This window comes from Ambystoma mexicanum, chromosome 6p, assembly GCF_040938575.1.
Source record: "Ambystoma mexicanum isolate Mex_15411 chromosome 6p, UKY_AmexF1_1, whole genome shotgun sequence".
Taxonomy (NCBI): Eukaryota; Metazoa; Chordata; class Amphibia; order Caudata; family Ambystomatidae; genus Ambystoma; species Ambystoma mexicanum.
The window spans coordinates 1,009,554,369-1,009,570,759 of record NC_090935.1 but is presented as its reverse complement, the minus strand read 5'-3'; the positions used below and the strand labels follow the sequence as shown (position 1 = coordinate 1,009,570,759).

Genomic DNA, 16,391 nt, shown 5'->3' with positions numbered 1-16,391 from the left:
GTACGAAGGTTGGGGTGGGCGTGGCAGTTATACACAAGTAAGACAGGGCGTGTAACATGCTCAGCCAAACAGCAATGATCTCCTCAGAGCTTTCTATCATGCTGCCTTCACTATGACATTAACAGACCACAACATTGTATCTTATATATTGCCCATCTCAAAGGCGTAGGCCTTGCGTTCATGACATTGTGAAACTCACCACCTCAGAGCATAAATCATACATTCAACAAACATCTTCCGTGGCAACTTCTATTTGCTGGGACCTGAGCCACTAAAAGTAGCAGGGATGCTCATCTCCACCTCAAGAATTCCCTGGACATTAAACAACACATACTTAACCCCACCCACCCTATGTACTCAAACTTGTCTTCTCTGTATCTCCCCAAATACAAAATCTTAAGTTTGTCCCACTTGACAGGACAGGCCATACTGCCATTGCGTTCCTCCTAATAGGTACCCTCCCATACAACATGTGACATGGGAAGACCAACATTTCCTCAAGTCACTCCTTTACGTACATCCTCTTCATGGTACTAGAGCACATATAAGCAACTCTAACCAATCCCATGAACCCCGAAAGTCAACATTCTCTTATCCACTCGCAACCCAACCATAATGCAAATGTCCCCTTCAAATTATACCTTAATAGGGTTAAAGCCTCTGCCTGTGTACATGGAACAACTAACCAACAATACGTGCACCATCTGGTCACTCGAAAAACACTGGTGTAAAATGCAGAGAAACAAAGACCTCCTCAACCGCATGGCCACATCGAGTATGCGCCTGTCTCATCATTGAAGATAAAGCCACATATTACTCATTAAGTATCTCAACGGGCACCAACAGGGTAAAACTCTCTTCATGGTAGTCAAACACACCACATAGCCACTGCCTGACCCAGTTATCCCTTAGTCCACAATATATGTGATACTCTTTAATCAGCGAAGCATATACGACAACAGATCGATACTGCAAAATCGATCACCTTACTTCACTCTCGATCTCATGGTGCATTACACAATCCCGGTGTACCTTCACTTCTCTCAACCCCAAGAACCTTTTAGACAACCTTGTGTCACTGAAATCAACTGTATACAGGATGCCGAGAAACTCACTGTGTTGAAAACTCCTCAAAGATGACACACTCACTCCCTACTGTAAGCAAGGGGGCGCCCTCATCCAAATAGTAAGTGCATCTCTCAAACAAGCCATCTTCCCAAGCATCTCAAAAACAGCACTAATCCAGACTCTCCTCAAAAAAACCTCTTTGACTCAGGTGATCTTGCAAACTTCTGACAGATTACTAGTGTCTCATTTTTGGGAAAAAATAATTCAGAAGGCAGTTGCCACGCAACTCCTTGATTAGATTAACCAACACATCCTACTCATGATTACCAATTTGGGTTCAGATCTGAAAGCATCATTGAAACAGTCATTATCCAGCTCATAGATGACAACCTTCAAATCATTGACAAAGCTTACTTGTGCTTCTGGTCCTCCTCAACCTCTCTGCTGTGTTCGACATGGTTGACCACATAACATTGACCCGGCTACTTCATACAGAAATGGCTTCCCAGGCACAGTTCTCAACTGGTTCCCATCTTACCTCTTGGACGAGCACCAGTATGTCCAGGTGGGCAACTCAAAGTCACAACACCACACATTCATCTGCAGAGTCCCATAAAGCTCAACATTCACCCTGGTGATATTTAATCTATACATGCAGTCATTGTGATCACTTCTCAGTGGCCCAAACATCTGTTAAGGATTTCAATCAGGCACACACCCGGGTCTCGCCTAGCATGTAATGCACAAATGAAATACTTATTTATTATGTCTATAGGTTCAATATTCTGAGTGATATACCACTCATATCACACCCATCTCAGGTAATATATATATATATATATATATATATATATATATATATATATATATATATATATATATATATATATATATATATATATATATATATATATATATGGGGCAGCAATCACCAATGTGGTGACAAAACAATTCAGAAATTAAGTAAAGCAATTGAATTCACTTATAGTAATGCAGAATAGAAAACACAGGAAAAAGAACAGTTTTGGCTTGTGAGAAGATAGCGCTTAGGTTAAGGTTTCCCCCTGTAAAGTTCTGAATTCACAAATCAGCAATTCTACAAAGATGTAAGTAATCAGCAGGTATTCGGGAATAAGAACAACAGTGTATAGGGTTTGAATGCAATCTTCCCTGCCCAAACAAGAGAGAAAACGTTTTTGGAACTTTGACACTTTTAAAATGACAGTTGGAAATGGCTTTGTGAAACAATGAAAGTGTGCAAAATCCTTATAATTAATGTAAATTCCTATGGGAGCAACACTGAACAGATTCTAACCAACATGAGCTACAATATGAGCAACAGAACACACTTTAAATCAGAATGGAAGTTAAGAAACACTTTGATTGGGAATAGACACGTGTAAAGGTTTTGCAAAAATGCACATTCACGCCTAATTTTCACTACGCGATTTTTAATGAAAACAGGTCAAATACACGCTACAGGTCTTAGATTTAACTGAGAGTTAAAATTACGTTTCTATGTATAAAATTGAAGAAGTTATGCAAGTTTGAATAAGCGGCGTTTTTGAAAATAAAGGCGTGAAAATGAAAACAGAAATCAGTTTTTACAATGACAATTATGCTCTGAACTAGGGTATTCAGGCTGGTTGCCAGTTTGAAACACAGTAAGCCCCAGAGTGGTCCGCGGAAACCAACCACAGCACCTCTGTGTCCGCCTTGGAGGACTCAGTCGGATTACCCGTGGGATGATATTAAGGGTTTGGGATTTTCAAAATACAAAAGTATTTTCAAGAAATTATTACTATTACAAGAAATCAAAGCAAGGTTTCAGACTGGTGTGACACTACTACAAGTTCTTAAGTTAAAGAGAGGATGGGTTGATATTGGGATAGGACAAGGCAATATACTATGGGTTACTATGATTCCTGTTGATACTTTACAGTCCACTGTAAATTAAGATTGGACCGTCAGGGTTCTGGTAATCTCGGGTCGGGTCTACAGGCAGCAGGGCACCTCAGACTGGATTTTGATTGGATTGGTCCTACTGGTCACTGGACACGGTAGATTAGCGGGATCACAAGATTTAGCAGGCAAGCATGAATGGTAGCAAGCCAGACTGGATCAGAATTATTCTTTCCTGATGTTTGGGATGGTTCAAGAATTGGGCCTAGCTGAAGAGGAGTTCAGCAATTGCTGGGCCTTGGTTTTGCAAAGCATCTAGATCAGGACAAGGTGAATTCTGGAACAGGGCGTCATGCTGCAATCAGGGTGGAGTCAGGAATCCGTGTCTCTTTGTGTGGTGAAGTTCCTATATTTATCATGCCAAATGACATCACAAAGTTTATGGTAGGGGGAGAATTACAGTCCACACCCACTCGGCTGTGATAGGTCAGAGGCACTTGCCTTGCTCTGGTTGGAAGCCAGAAAGAGCTGTCATATTTTATGAGGTGATTTAGGAACTCCCACAGTATTTTGACCAAAACTTAACTTTTCCACAAATACACATTTTTATAATTATGCCCTCTACTAAAATCAGACATATGGATTACATATGTTATGGGTTATCTTTACATCCAATTCTCATCTCAGTGAGAGCTCGCTTTGTCATTCTGTGGAATGTTGTCAATTTTAATCATAACGGTTTGGCCTAACAATTCCTAATTCAGTACATATCTGGGCAATCATCACTAGAGCATGGGTATACAATATTAGACTTACAGCCTTAATATTTTTGGCACAATCAGTGTTTTGGTGTATCTTTGGTTCCTTATGCAGTACAGGGTTCACTCATGTCTCCAAAGAAAGAGCATAACATTAAATTTACACCTTCCAATTTTTAGATTTGTCCTCCTTCTTGTGGCAAAGTTAAAGTTTCAAAACTTAATCACAAATAGGCATTTAAACAACAGATATATTTTAGCAGTTTTGTTCTCTCCTTTCAACAGGCAACAGCTGTCACATTCCCTTGATCAGGGTGGGGTGTCCTCTTCCTTGGAAGGGAAGCTCCCGGCCCCCTCCCTGTAGGGATCAGTAGTCAGCCTGCCATTGTCCTTGGCTGGGCCAGAGACGAATGTCTAATCAGTTCATTGTTGTCAATATGCGAAAACCTCCAGCATCAATTAAGCCTTCCTGTAGAAGCAAGGTGTTAACATCAAGTGTTTTCTTTCCCAGGCTGTGCACTGTCAAGTCAGAATTAATTATTTCATTCCAAACTGGTTTTTGACTTTAAAGAATTACCTACAGCTTTCATTACACCATATTACTTGAACACAGTTTATAGGTAGATTTTAATATTTAAAGAATTAGGCCCTTCACAAAAACATGCTTTCAAACAGGCGAATTTTTCCACTTCTTCCCTGAAAAAGCACATTTAAACTGAGTCTTTTAAATCCACTTTTCTTATGCAGCACATACACTTTTAATTCAGCATTTTTTCTGTCCTTGAGTGCTGGGCTTTGTTTTGCAATCTGAATAGATGTATCCAGCCTTTGTTTGGAGTTTTATCTGTGCAGCTGAAATTGTTATATGTTGCCACTTTTAGCTGCATTTGTCCCGTGTAACTGAAAACAAACTGTTGCTGGACTAGTTTTTCATAAAATACATTTCTTAGCTGCTGTCAGTCAGTGAGGCCCGGATTCTCTGAGCCACCTGGAGGATCTGTGATTTCAGTGCACTTTTAATTTCAATGGTTCACTGGAAAATTAATGGATCTAGCGCCAAAACAGCACTGTGAAGGTTGCAAAAGCTGCATTTTAAAAGGCATTTTCGGTTTTTAGCCCAATTCTGTGGCCTTCATGTTAACTGTAACAGCACCCACTGGTATTCTCCTGCAGTGAGAATTCTGTTGTCACCCCCACTTTGACTGTGTGGCAGGGGTGTGCAGCCTTTAGTGAGAGTGACCCATGCGCAGTTTTGCAGATTTTTGCACGCACAGAGGTTAGCGCATCCATTTTTGGCTGTTTCTTTCACCATTTGTAAATTGAGGCAGTGGGGCTCATTTGTATGGGTTAAAATATCCCACACACCCAACCCCAACAATACACTAAATATACCCAATTATACATAAATGTTAATTATACCCAGGACATCTCACACCTCAAGAATTGCATTTCCTCCATCCAAGCCTGGATGAGAAACAAATACCTGAAGTTCAATCCCACAAGGACAGAATGAGTTCCACTTTGTCACCCATTTAATCACAACACTATTCTGAGAAGCTAAATGACATGCACCGTGGCTGCTCCACACCACACTTGGCCCCAAATGCCGGATCACTCAGATTCACTAGAGACAGCACCCTTTCCTTACAACAACATATCAAAAAAGGGCTAAACTGCCTGGTACCAGCTACTCCACCTCCAGAAGATAAAACACCTCCTTTCACCCAAGGACTTCACAGTCTATTCTCTGATATTCTTCCACATCGATAGAGATGATGTCATCCTCACTTGTGTTCTGGTAGATACACCTGGTCCCACTTAGGGCTGCCCAACATGCCACTGCATAATTCATAATGGGAAACAAGAAAGTCAGGCACATTTCTAAGATCCTAAGGGAGCGGCACAGGTTTCCAATACCAGCCAGAATACTCCTTAATTCTACCTGCATCAGCTATAGGACAACCACTACACACACATGCCTACCTAGCTGCAAAACTCTGTAGCTCAGATGGGTAATGCTCCTCCAGGTGACAAGCCAATGCTAGGCGTCAGACAAAACCATCACACAAAAACGAAACAAGAAACCGGCCTTGTGTTATTTTGCCACTGCCTACTGGAACACCCTCCCACTGGCAGTCCCGATTTTGTCAAAACTCTTGCAGTTCAAGAAGCAGCTGAAGACCTTACCTTTCAGTCAATTCAAAGATTCAACCTAGCTCCTTGTGTTCAGGTTTTAGATCACACCCTGATGGCAGGAACATGTGTGCCACATATTATAAAACCCTTCCTTACCTCATACCGTACCCTCAATTACATCTTCAGTGCTCTGTTGCTTCTTGTCTATGTTTGTACTTCATAAAACCCAAAACCAAGTACAAAATACATGCAAATAACTCTAATCCCATTCCGCCTTCTTACTCTCCACCACTCCACTTTGAATTCACTTCCAGCCAACTCCTACTGAACCCCTCTCTCAGAATCCTCCTAATGGATCAGTCCATGTGCCCTCTTAATTAATTTCTCCTTAATCTGAACCACCTTTTTGATTCCATTCTCGCAAAAGCACAATTAGTACTTGTGGGTTACTTCAAGCTCCCAAAAATCTCTCCCAACCATCAGCTTGAATTTGACTCGCTCCTCTCAGACCACTCCCATACCTCTCTCCATAATCTACCCACTTGATCGCTTGAAAACTCTCTTGACTTTTCCTTCTTCTACTCCTCGGACCAAACATCTAACTACACTGTCCACTTCAGTATACCTGCCCCTCCACTATCTCCTCCTCACATCTCCCGCACTTCAAAACACAAATTCAAACTTCACTCTAGTATCTCCCACATAACTGAAGTAAGGTCCTACCTTCTGTCGTTCAGCCACTCCGATGACCTCTGATGTTGAACATGCATTCTTAGATTTGATCTTGACTCTCTGCTACCCTTTCTACCATAACTAACCATCTGTTGCATTCACCCCGTCTGCTGCTCACCTTCAACCCTGGATCATCCCCAGATCAGACTTCTCAAAACAGACATGGATCGCCATCTTCATAAATGGTGCAAACACCATACTTCCACTGTGCTCCTTACCTGTCGTCATCTGCTTCATCTCGGCACTCTTGACTCGGATAAATCCACCTATTTCATCACTTTAATCAATACTCTCCAATCTCAACTGCACAAACTCTTCTCTTATCTCCCAAGATTTGCCTACTCCTCTTTGCACTTGTGCCATCTTCTCTTCCCTATCCGGAAATTACTTTGTCCACTTCTTTTCATCTAAAACTAAAAACCCTTCAAGATACCCTCTCCTCCCTCCTATCTCTCCCACACTTCTTTCTCCCCTCCAGCACCTATATCTGCCACTTCCACCTTGCCCTCCAGCCTCCCAACTGCTCCCTGTTAATGGCGTCTATTCTAAGGAATGGCAACCCCCACCTCTGCCCCTGTGACTGATTTGTCCCACGGATGCTAAAGGAACTTGAACGTCTCACCTGCGGCTATCTCTCCTCTATCTTACACATCTCTCTCACTAGAAATCTTACCAGCCTGCTACCACGTAGCAATGGTCCTGATAATCTTAAAGAAGCCTTTAGCTAATCCCAACAGTCCTGCCAACAATAGGCCTGTATCTCTGTTCCGTCAATATTTTAAAATTCTCAAATCTCATTTTTAGTCTGACACTTATGACCTTAGAGACCAATTCCAATCTGGATTTTGTGTATGATATTCAACTGAATAGGCTGTGCCGCCATGACTGCACTTCACCCTTCCTCTAACTGGCACTTCCCCCTGCACTTTACGTTGTCGCACTTGCATGATCTGAATGACACAAGGCCTAGTAAGATCATTTGTCTTGTCCTCCCTCTGTCTTCCCTCCCTAATCTTGTCGGGCCTAGAAACACTTGTGTACAGGCGCGTTATAAAAGACATATCATTTCATATTATAATCCATGTCTCTAACTTTTTGACCTCTGTTCACCACTCTAGAATATAATCAATGTTAATCTTACTGAATTTATCATCTGCCTTTGATATGGTGAACCACTCCTCTCTTCTACAGACCTGCACTGACCTTGAAATTCAGGACACCAATCTTGACGGGATTGCCATCTACCTCTCTCATCTTTCCTTCTGCATCTCTTGGAAGCTGGCAACTCTGACATTACCTTTCGCCCTATTGCTATCTTCCCAGGCTCCATCCTTGGTTCCTTACTATTCACCTGCTACACCACCTCCCTCTATCAAATAAATTCCTTGGTATTGGTAGATCACATCGCAGACCATAACCTCGAATGTAATTTCATGGAAGTTTATTGACCGAAAATATAGATTGTGGGTTTGGTTTGGGTATTGATTATGGTGGAGGGCTCCCAGAGGGGTTGCGGGTGGTCTCCCACACATCTATTTTTGGTGAAATGTAACAAATAAAGGAATTTGATGAAGTTGTTTTCACAGTAATGGATTGACTGAAATCCCATAGATCCATCTCCTTTGGGTTCTTCTAACAAATCTTTGCAGATTACACTCACATCTTCTTCTCCTTCTATACTATAATCCTAACTACTCTGATTGAGTATTTGCTTGTCTTTCCATGGCCCACCAGTGGCTAGCACTTCATTGTCCTATGCTCAACTTCTCCAAGACTGGAGTAATCTACCTTTTTGCCTCCATTGCGCCCCTCTCTTCTGTTCACGCATTTCCCCCCGACTTACTTTCCCCCTCCCTTAAGGTGCACACACGTTGCATCATTTTTAATAGGGACCTTAATCTTTACCACTTCATTACTTCTAGCTCAACTGAAGCCACGGCTAACCTGCTAAATGTCAGGACAGTCCATGCCTCAATTTTCACTCTGCCAAAACCCTCATAGGCATATTGTTACTGAGCCACCTTGACTACTGTGCCAGCCTACTCCTTTGCCTTCCCTTCTTCCCACCACTTGCAAAAGTACTCAACTTTGGCACACAGACCCTCTACAATATTCCCTGCTCTTCTCCCACATGCCTGTTGGCTTCCTACGAAAAACGAGTCCCTATTTAAATTCCTACTAGTTGTTATCTGCATGAGCTTGCATCCCCTACTTAGCTAGCACTAGCTTCCATCGCCCCCTCATCCTCCACTCACATCCCACCTCTTTATCGAAGAAGGATCATCCTCCACCTACTCCCTTTGCTCACTATCTGGCAACCAGCTCCATTGTACCCACAACTCTTTATGTTTTCACCCCAATTGAAGTACTGTGAAATGTGTGTACTGTCATGTCATGGTTTCTGATCTATGTATTCCTCAACCTCAACCTCCACCTACCAGTTTGCTAACCCCCCCTTTCTGTATGAAACCTGACTCAGGTTTGCCCCTTTGAATGTTGTTTTCGCTTATGTACGTTTTTCTGGGCAAACACCCTGAACCAAAATAAATAAATACAAATGCAAATGTTCAAGTTGCACAGAGGTGTGGAGTTTTTCTTTCAAAACATTTTCATGTCAAACTTAAACTTCCTCCTTTGGCTCATTTTGTTCAACTCTCTCTTCTCCCTTGGCTTCACGCAGACATTAACGAATGCGCTTTGGATCCTGACATTTGCACCAACGGAATTTGTGAGAATCTAAGTGGGAGCTACCGCTGCAACTGCAACATTGGGTATGAATCTGATACCTATGGGAGAACCTGCATCGGTGAGTTCTTTCAACCAGACAATGTTCTCTAGCCGTCGGCATTACTGAAGAAGCAATACCACTTCTGCAGGACACCTTTGCCTTTCAACCACTTCCTTGTATGCCATTTATTAGAAAATGTACTTCATGTCAGTGAATTATTTATCTGATTTAAAGCAATTTCCATCAGCACCTTAGGAGGTTTCGTAATCCCCACCATCAGAACCGATTTCAGAAGAACCACTGTTTGCAGTCTAGGGGAGGGGTTACATGGCTTTTTTTTTTTTTAGATCCACGTCCTTCAGATCTAGTTCTTTGTACAGCACCACCGTGATCCAGCAATTGAAGACATTATTAAGACACTGTTAGGTTTTTATATTTTTAACTAAACAGTAAATGCATGTTTTATACCATGACCTGTGAAAGATTACAGGAACAACGGTAGTTCTCATTTTCCTTCTGTACAACCCCGCAAATGTGTTCCTGGCTCCTTGCAATTTGTTTGGTTGTTAGTAGCAACATTTGGATAATAGCGGGTGTGTACTAGTTATTTTCTTGTTTAAAAAGGGTCACTGGATTTCCTTTCTTTTAATGATCTTTATATCATTTTTCCTCATATCTTTGGCAATGGATTTTCCATAATAGCACTGGAAACGAGCGGTCTCCTGAAGGCAGGCCATATGCTGAAAAATCATAGTGAGCTCTCCATTCATGACATGGCAATCTCGGCTGGTCAGTGCGCCACAGCGTCTTCTCCCAAAGAAGGGACCGTAAAGGGCACTGACATCGGCTGACACCAGTGTTCTTGACTGGCTTGAGGCTTTCAAAGGGAACTGAACAATAAGCTAACATTTTAAAATATATATATATATATATATATATATATATATATATATATATATATATATATATATATATATATATATATATATATATATATACTTGTTTCCCTTTCCAGCACTAAAAGCTCACCCGTTTATGTTTTTACATTAATAGTGGTCCCGAGGAGGGGAAAAAAGATGTATAAATCCATGCTACAATACCAGCATAGAATATATATTTGCTGAGCAGTAAAGCTCCTCTTAAACGCTTCTGGGGACGGGAGAAGCTCCTTTTACCAATGGGAAGGGCTGTTAATGTTCACCAAAAATGTATTCCTTTCATCCCTGAAACCCGGAACAGTGTAAGAACTGGTTCCAGTGAGGGCACTTCAGTTGGCAGGGATGAGAGGCCAGTTTCCATTTTGGTTTTGCATGATCTGTGCCCTTTGTAAAACATATGGTGACGTGCCAGAGAACTTTCTCAAAATGGATTACCATTGGGGTAGGCGAAAAAAAATTCTACGCGGATGAAGAATTATCCCACAGCACTCCCATTCTACAATTCTGATGCATGGAAGGGTAGCCATTTTGAGTGTGGCTGGAGATAGCTGTGCCCACTAACAGAGATGTAATGATGATACATACAAGGGACGTGATCTGGTGTCAGGCAACTACAAGAGCATGTTTTGTTTCTATGCTGCTTAGACTGTCGTGTATCACACATAGGTAACAGGTGGCACTCTTCAGTGTAGAACACGCAATGTAGCTGCGGCTACGCTAACATTGTGCCACTTCTGTCCAAGTGAAAAATAGGGCTATTAATCTATGCTACTTTATTTTTCATAGGCTTTTGCAAGGCATTGACATTTTTTTCATTTTGCTACTTTTGTCCAGGTGAAACATAGGGCTATGCAACTGTACTACTTAATGTTAGGTAGTCTTTTATAAGGCATCGACATGTGTTACACCAATGGTGTTGCATTCAAATTTCTTATACTTATTCGTTTTGTTAAGGGAGTAGGCAGCTCCATTATGCAGGGTAAATACTGATAAATGTTTTCTGTCACCAAAAAATGATTCAACTCTCCCCTCCTCCAACCCAAGCTAGAAAAGCTGATACATTAAAGCGGAAAGGAAACCTGCAAAACAGAGCAGTAGCATGTGTGCTCCCTGAATAATGAGTACAATAGCTTGTTAGTGCCTCAAATCAACCATTATATAGAAGCCCGGCCTACTGTGTGAGTTGGTGGTAGAATTGTAGATTGCTGCTTGTAAGAGCTCCATTAGTGTATCCCACCTAGTGCCACCTACAGGCTACATTAATATGAAATATTATTTTGTAAAGAGAGCAGGATACTCCATGGTGCATGGCCAAACACTCACAAATATTTGTGGACAGGTGCCTTTCTGATGTGAGTGGGCATGCCAACATTTCAATCTATGTACCATGTCAGTGTACATTACTGAGGAGCCAGGCACCAACATTTGGTGTTCTGGAGTTCACCTGACAGGTTTTGATTAGTGGTTGTACGTGATTTCAGTTGCAGAAATCACTGAATGGTAACGCACCTCGTGGTAGGTTACGTTTTGCCATTTTTTTTAAATGAGGGGTCCCCCATATACCCTCTACTGCCCGCACCCTCTCCTAACCTTACCCAGTCACTACAATCCCTATGTCCCCTACCCCTCTACATATACCTATATTTGTACCGCCACAAAGTAACCTACCATGACGATACTTGCCACTAAGTATTTTCTGTTGATAAATGCATGGGCACCAACATTGCAAATGTTATGTTATGTTAAAGGTTCTTATACCGTGCACTGCTGCCACCTGCGTGGTTTCTTGGCGCTCTGACGATTCTGTAAGGCATGGAGGGAGGCACGTAAGTTAATAGGACTGCATGGGGAAAAAGAGCAAGAGAGCTGTGATGTGCTGTTGGCAGCTTCACAACATATAAGTCAGGGGCTTTCCTTCCCCACATTTTGAGCACGGGACAAGGTGGATCTCCTGAACACAGCGTACTTTTGAGCTTTCCCAGCTTTCCCAGCACAAGCCAACAGTTCTGGACCAACTATCAGTTTCTTCGATGGTTAAGTCTCTTTCAACAAAAGTCTCTTGCCTTGGAGGGCCTGATGTATTCAACAAAACAAACAAACACAGAGTTCCTTTCCAAAATGGGATTTGGGTATTGACTTTTCACCCCTAGATCCCCCTCTTTTGGGCTCGTACCCCTCTCGAACATCAGCCTCCCTCTTTTGGGTTCACTGTGGCTTTTCTTGCATTCACAAATCTTAATGTCTTTTTAAACAGCTTTTCAGGCTTCGCCCCTTTTTATTGGCATCCCTCTGCCAGGTTCACTCTTACTAATCTTTTCTAAATAATTCACTGTGGGCATCCCTCGGTCGGGTTCACTCCTGTCAATGCACTGTATTTCAGGCCTTTAGATTTCAGCCCCTTTTATCTGCATCCCTCTTTCGGTTTCACTCTGGTCAATTGTATCTTTCTCATTTAACTCTTACGATATGGGACTTATTCCCATTAGCTTTATAATTCAAACTGTTCACTGTGGAGATCCCTCGGTAGCGTTCATTCCTGTCAACCCACTGTTCATAGGGACTTCAGGCTTTGCCCCTTTTTGTCAGAATCCCTCTGCCCGGTTCACTCTGGACAACTTTATCAATCGTGCCTTTCTCATTCAATTCTTACAATGCAGAATTCACTTCCCTTACCTTCTCAATCATCTGTCGGTCAAAGACTTTTGACTGTACAGAGGATTTTACAAGACACCTATATGAGCACTTTGACCCCCTTTTCACCATTTCCCAAGGCCTTCTGGTTATGGCAGTTTCAACAGTCTTCCTGAGTAAGCACCCACGTAGTGCCGGACTCCTCGGTTGCTGGTTTTCCCCCTTCTAGCATCAATAGCTCTTTATGCTTTCACAGTACTTTTCCTTCAACACAGTTCGGTTTCTTATCGATTCTCCCTTCAACTCATCGCCTGTGATAAACCGCTTGGCTTTCTTTCTCTTTCAAGTCAAGGTTGGTAACACAGTGACAAGCATTTCTTCCCGGCTTGGTTATCAGCGGAGGAGGGTCTTGTGTACCGTTGTCACCTATGGCAACACACGCTGGCTATTATTCACGGTCTTACGATTCATTCTCCTGAGATTTCACTGGCCTTGATCGGAAAGGGCAAGATCACTTCTCTCCTTGTCACCCTCTCGGTATGCACCATCTTTCTCCTCCTCTTGAACTGCTGCGCTGAGTTAGCTCTCACGTCGTGCAGTCTGCCTAGCTCGTACTGTGCTCTCGTGCTCCACCTTTTATCCCTGTGGGGAAGGGAAAGGGCCGTCAGGTGTGTGTGATTCTGGTGCATTGCCTGACTTTTCCTGACCCTTGTATTGGGACATGTCAGGTAAATGGCTCTGTTAGTCCCTTGTCTTTTGTGTTTTGCGAAGGTGTGCGTGTCAGAAAGGGGATGGGGAAGTGTTTTCAAATGTCATACGTGGTGGGATGGGGTAAAGGTATTGAAAGAAGGTGGAAACCGTGTCTTACCGGTCAGTGTCCCACTCCAACTCCCCAAGGACCCCACATCCAGATGATCCTCCCTCACTGGTTCACCCCCAGGAACTGTATGCAATAGGGATGGCCAGGTCCTAGCCACCTGGATAACAGACCCCCGGGAACTAGCTAGGGAAACACATATAGGTTTCTCACAGACGACACAGCATCCAAAACCACGTGTCTGCTGGGAGTCAACCAGTCATGCTGGAGAAAAGGACCTTATAGCAGGAGTGGCATCCCTCTGTCGGGTTCACATTTACCTATCATCTTTATCACAATATGGGATTCTCTCCCCTAAGCTTTCTCTTGGTATCCCTCCATCAGGTTCACACTTGCCTTTACAACATTGTTCACTTAGCTTTAGTTTGCAATGGTTTACTTTGTTTCCCACTTGTCAAAGACTTTTGATTGTACGAGGACTTTGCTTGAATTTTCGTATGATCACTTTGACTTTATTTTACTTTGGCTGGCCACTCCTAAGGCCTTCTGGTACTTGCAGTCTTTCCAATTATCCTACTTTCAATCTAACAATTTCACTCTGGGTGCAGAGCCTTTCGAGAATATAATATTCTATTACTGGACCACTCCTTTATCTTAACACATTTAAATCTTAAACACATTTGCAATGTTGCAGCCATCCCTCGTTGTTTTCTATGACACACGCAGCTTCTGTACTCATCGTTCTGGTTACAATGTATTTTCACTAGCGGTTTTACGAAACCCTGCGAGCATCATCAAGCGCTTTGGTATCTTTCACTCGATAGCGCCAGCCGGTCTCACAGTTCACTTACATCCAGCTTTTCCTTGAAGCCAAGGCTATCAGCACAGCATGGCTCACCTCCTGCCAACTCTGTTGTTTACCCGAAGGAGGACCCACCTTCACTGCATTAGCGGGAAGCTCTCTTTTGAAAAGTCTGCGTGACCTTCACTCTGCAGCTGGCTGGACCACGGCACTTCTCTTGCCAATTGGCCCCTTCTGCTCTGCTTCCATGGTCGCTCCAATTTTACGGGATCTATTCGCCTGCCGCTCTGCTGGCTCTGGTCGCCTTGCTCACCTTGCTTGCCTTGCCCGCCTTTCTTGCCTTGCTCGCCTTTTATCCTAGTGGGGAAAAGGAACAGAATTCAGGTGCAAGTTATTAAGATTAAGTGCCTGACTCTGCCTGACCCTAATAATGGGAAATGTCAAACGGACTGATTGTGTGTGAGTCTGTCTTTTCTCTGAAGTGCTTGGTCCGTGCAGCTGAGTGTGCGTAGGAAAGGGGGGATAAGGTTCCTAGATAGTATATAAAATGAGGGTGTTCTACAGGGAAATTGGTGTAGGGATACTGCATCTCTCCTCTGGGTGCCCCACTCCCCAGGGAACCCCCATTTAGGTGATCCTCCCACACTGGTCCCCCCCGGGGTCTGGATCCAATAGCGATGGCCGTGCCATGGTGGCCCCCTGGATGACAGATCGCAGGGGACTAGTCAGTGAGACACCCTTTGGTTTCTCAAATACCCTTCCCCTATGCGATGTGACCGTTTCTATTTCACAGGTGAACCGTGAAAGGAAATCCATTTTTCCGTGTTTGTTTCCTTTTCGCTGTTCTACAGTGAAACAGCAAGGTTGAAGGTCTAGGAACCATCACATGATTCTAGGATTTTAGTCTTTTCTCTGACTGATCCAGACCAGTGGAGAATGGTCATTTATCAGTGTGAATTTCCTGCCTAATAAATAGTAGCAAAGATGTGTAATGGCCCATTTGATAGCAAGGGCCTCCAATTCTATTACAGAATAATTTCTTTCTCTTGGGAATCATTTCTTACTGGCAAATAGGATGGGATGTGCAAAGCCATTGATAACTTGGAATAACACATCTCCAAAACCTGTCAAGGTGGCATCAGTTTGTAGGATAAATTCTTTTGAGAAATCGGCTACTTTTAAGATAGGGGCTTGACACAGAGCCTGTTTTAAATTGGTATAACAAAAGTCGTCATCATCGGTTCAATTGACTTTTTTAGCATTCTTAAGTTTGTCAGTTAATCGGGCTGTCTTATCTGAACATTTCGGAATGAATTTTCGATAATACCCGATGAGGCCTAATAAAGCTCTGAGATCTCTCTTGGTTTTTGGGTAGGAGCATCTAAAACTACTTTAACTTTTTCACACTGTGTTTGGACACAGCCATTACCCACGAAATATCCTACATATTTATTTCACTGCTGACTGGGCGAGTCAGCATTTTCTTGGGTTGCTGTAAATCATGCCTGTTGGAGGGCCCTCATGATTGTATAGAGATGCGAAAGATGTTCTTCCCAGGTCTGGCTGCATATGACAATATCGTCGATATAGGCTCTGCAAAAATGGGAATATGGTTTTAGTATTGTATCCATGTGTCTTTGAAAGGTCGCTGAAGCCCCATGGAGTCCAAATGATAGAACTTTAAATTGGAACAATCCAATGGGAGTCGAGAAAGCGTTTTTTTCTTTGTCAGGTCTATGCAATGGCAGCTGCCAGTAACCTTTTGTTAAATCCAATATAGATAGGAATATGACACTACCCAGCCTGTCTATCAGATCGTCGATTCGTGGCATGGGATAGGTGTCGAAGGGCGAGATGGTAATTACTTGACGGAAGTCAA

At 42.8% G+C, this 16,391-nt stretch overlaps 1 protein-coding gene across 1 annotated transcript in view; it reads left to right on the top strand.

Annotated features, from left to right (window-relative positions):
- The window catches only part of FBN2 (fibrillin 2), a 1,178,594-nt gene that overhangs the window by 793,894 nt on the left and 368,309 nt on the right, over positions 1-16,391 (top strand). The window contains exon 18 of the mRNA XM_069625622.1: positions 9,277-9,402. Within this exon, the coding sequence (XP_069481723.1) occupies positions 9,277-9,402 (126 nt within the window). The remainder of the gene's footprint in view (positions 1-9,276; positions 9,403-16,391) is intronic.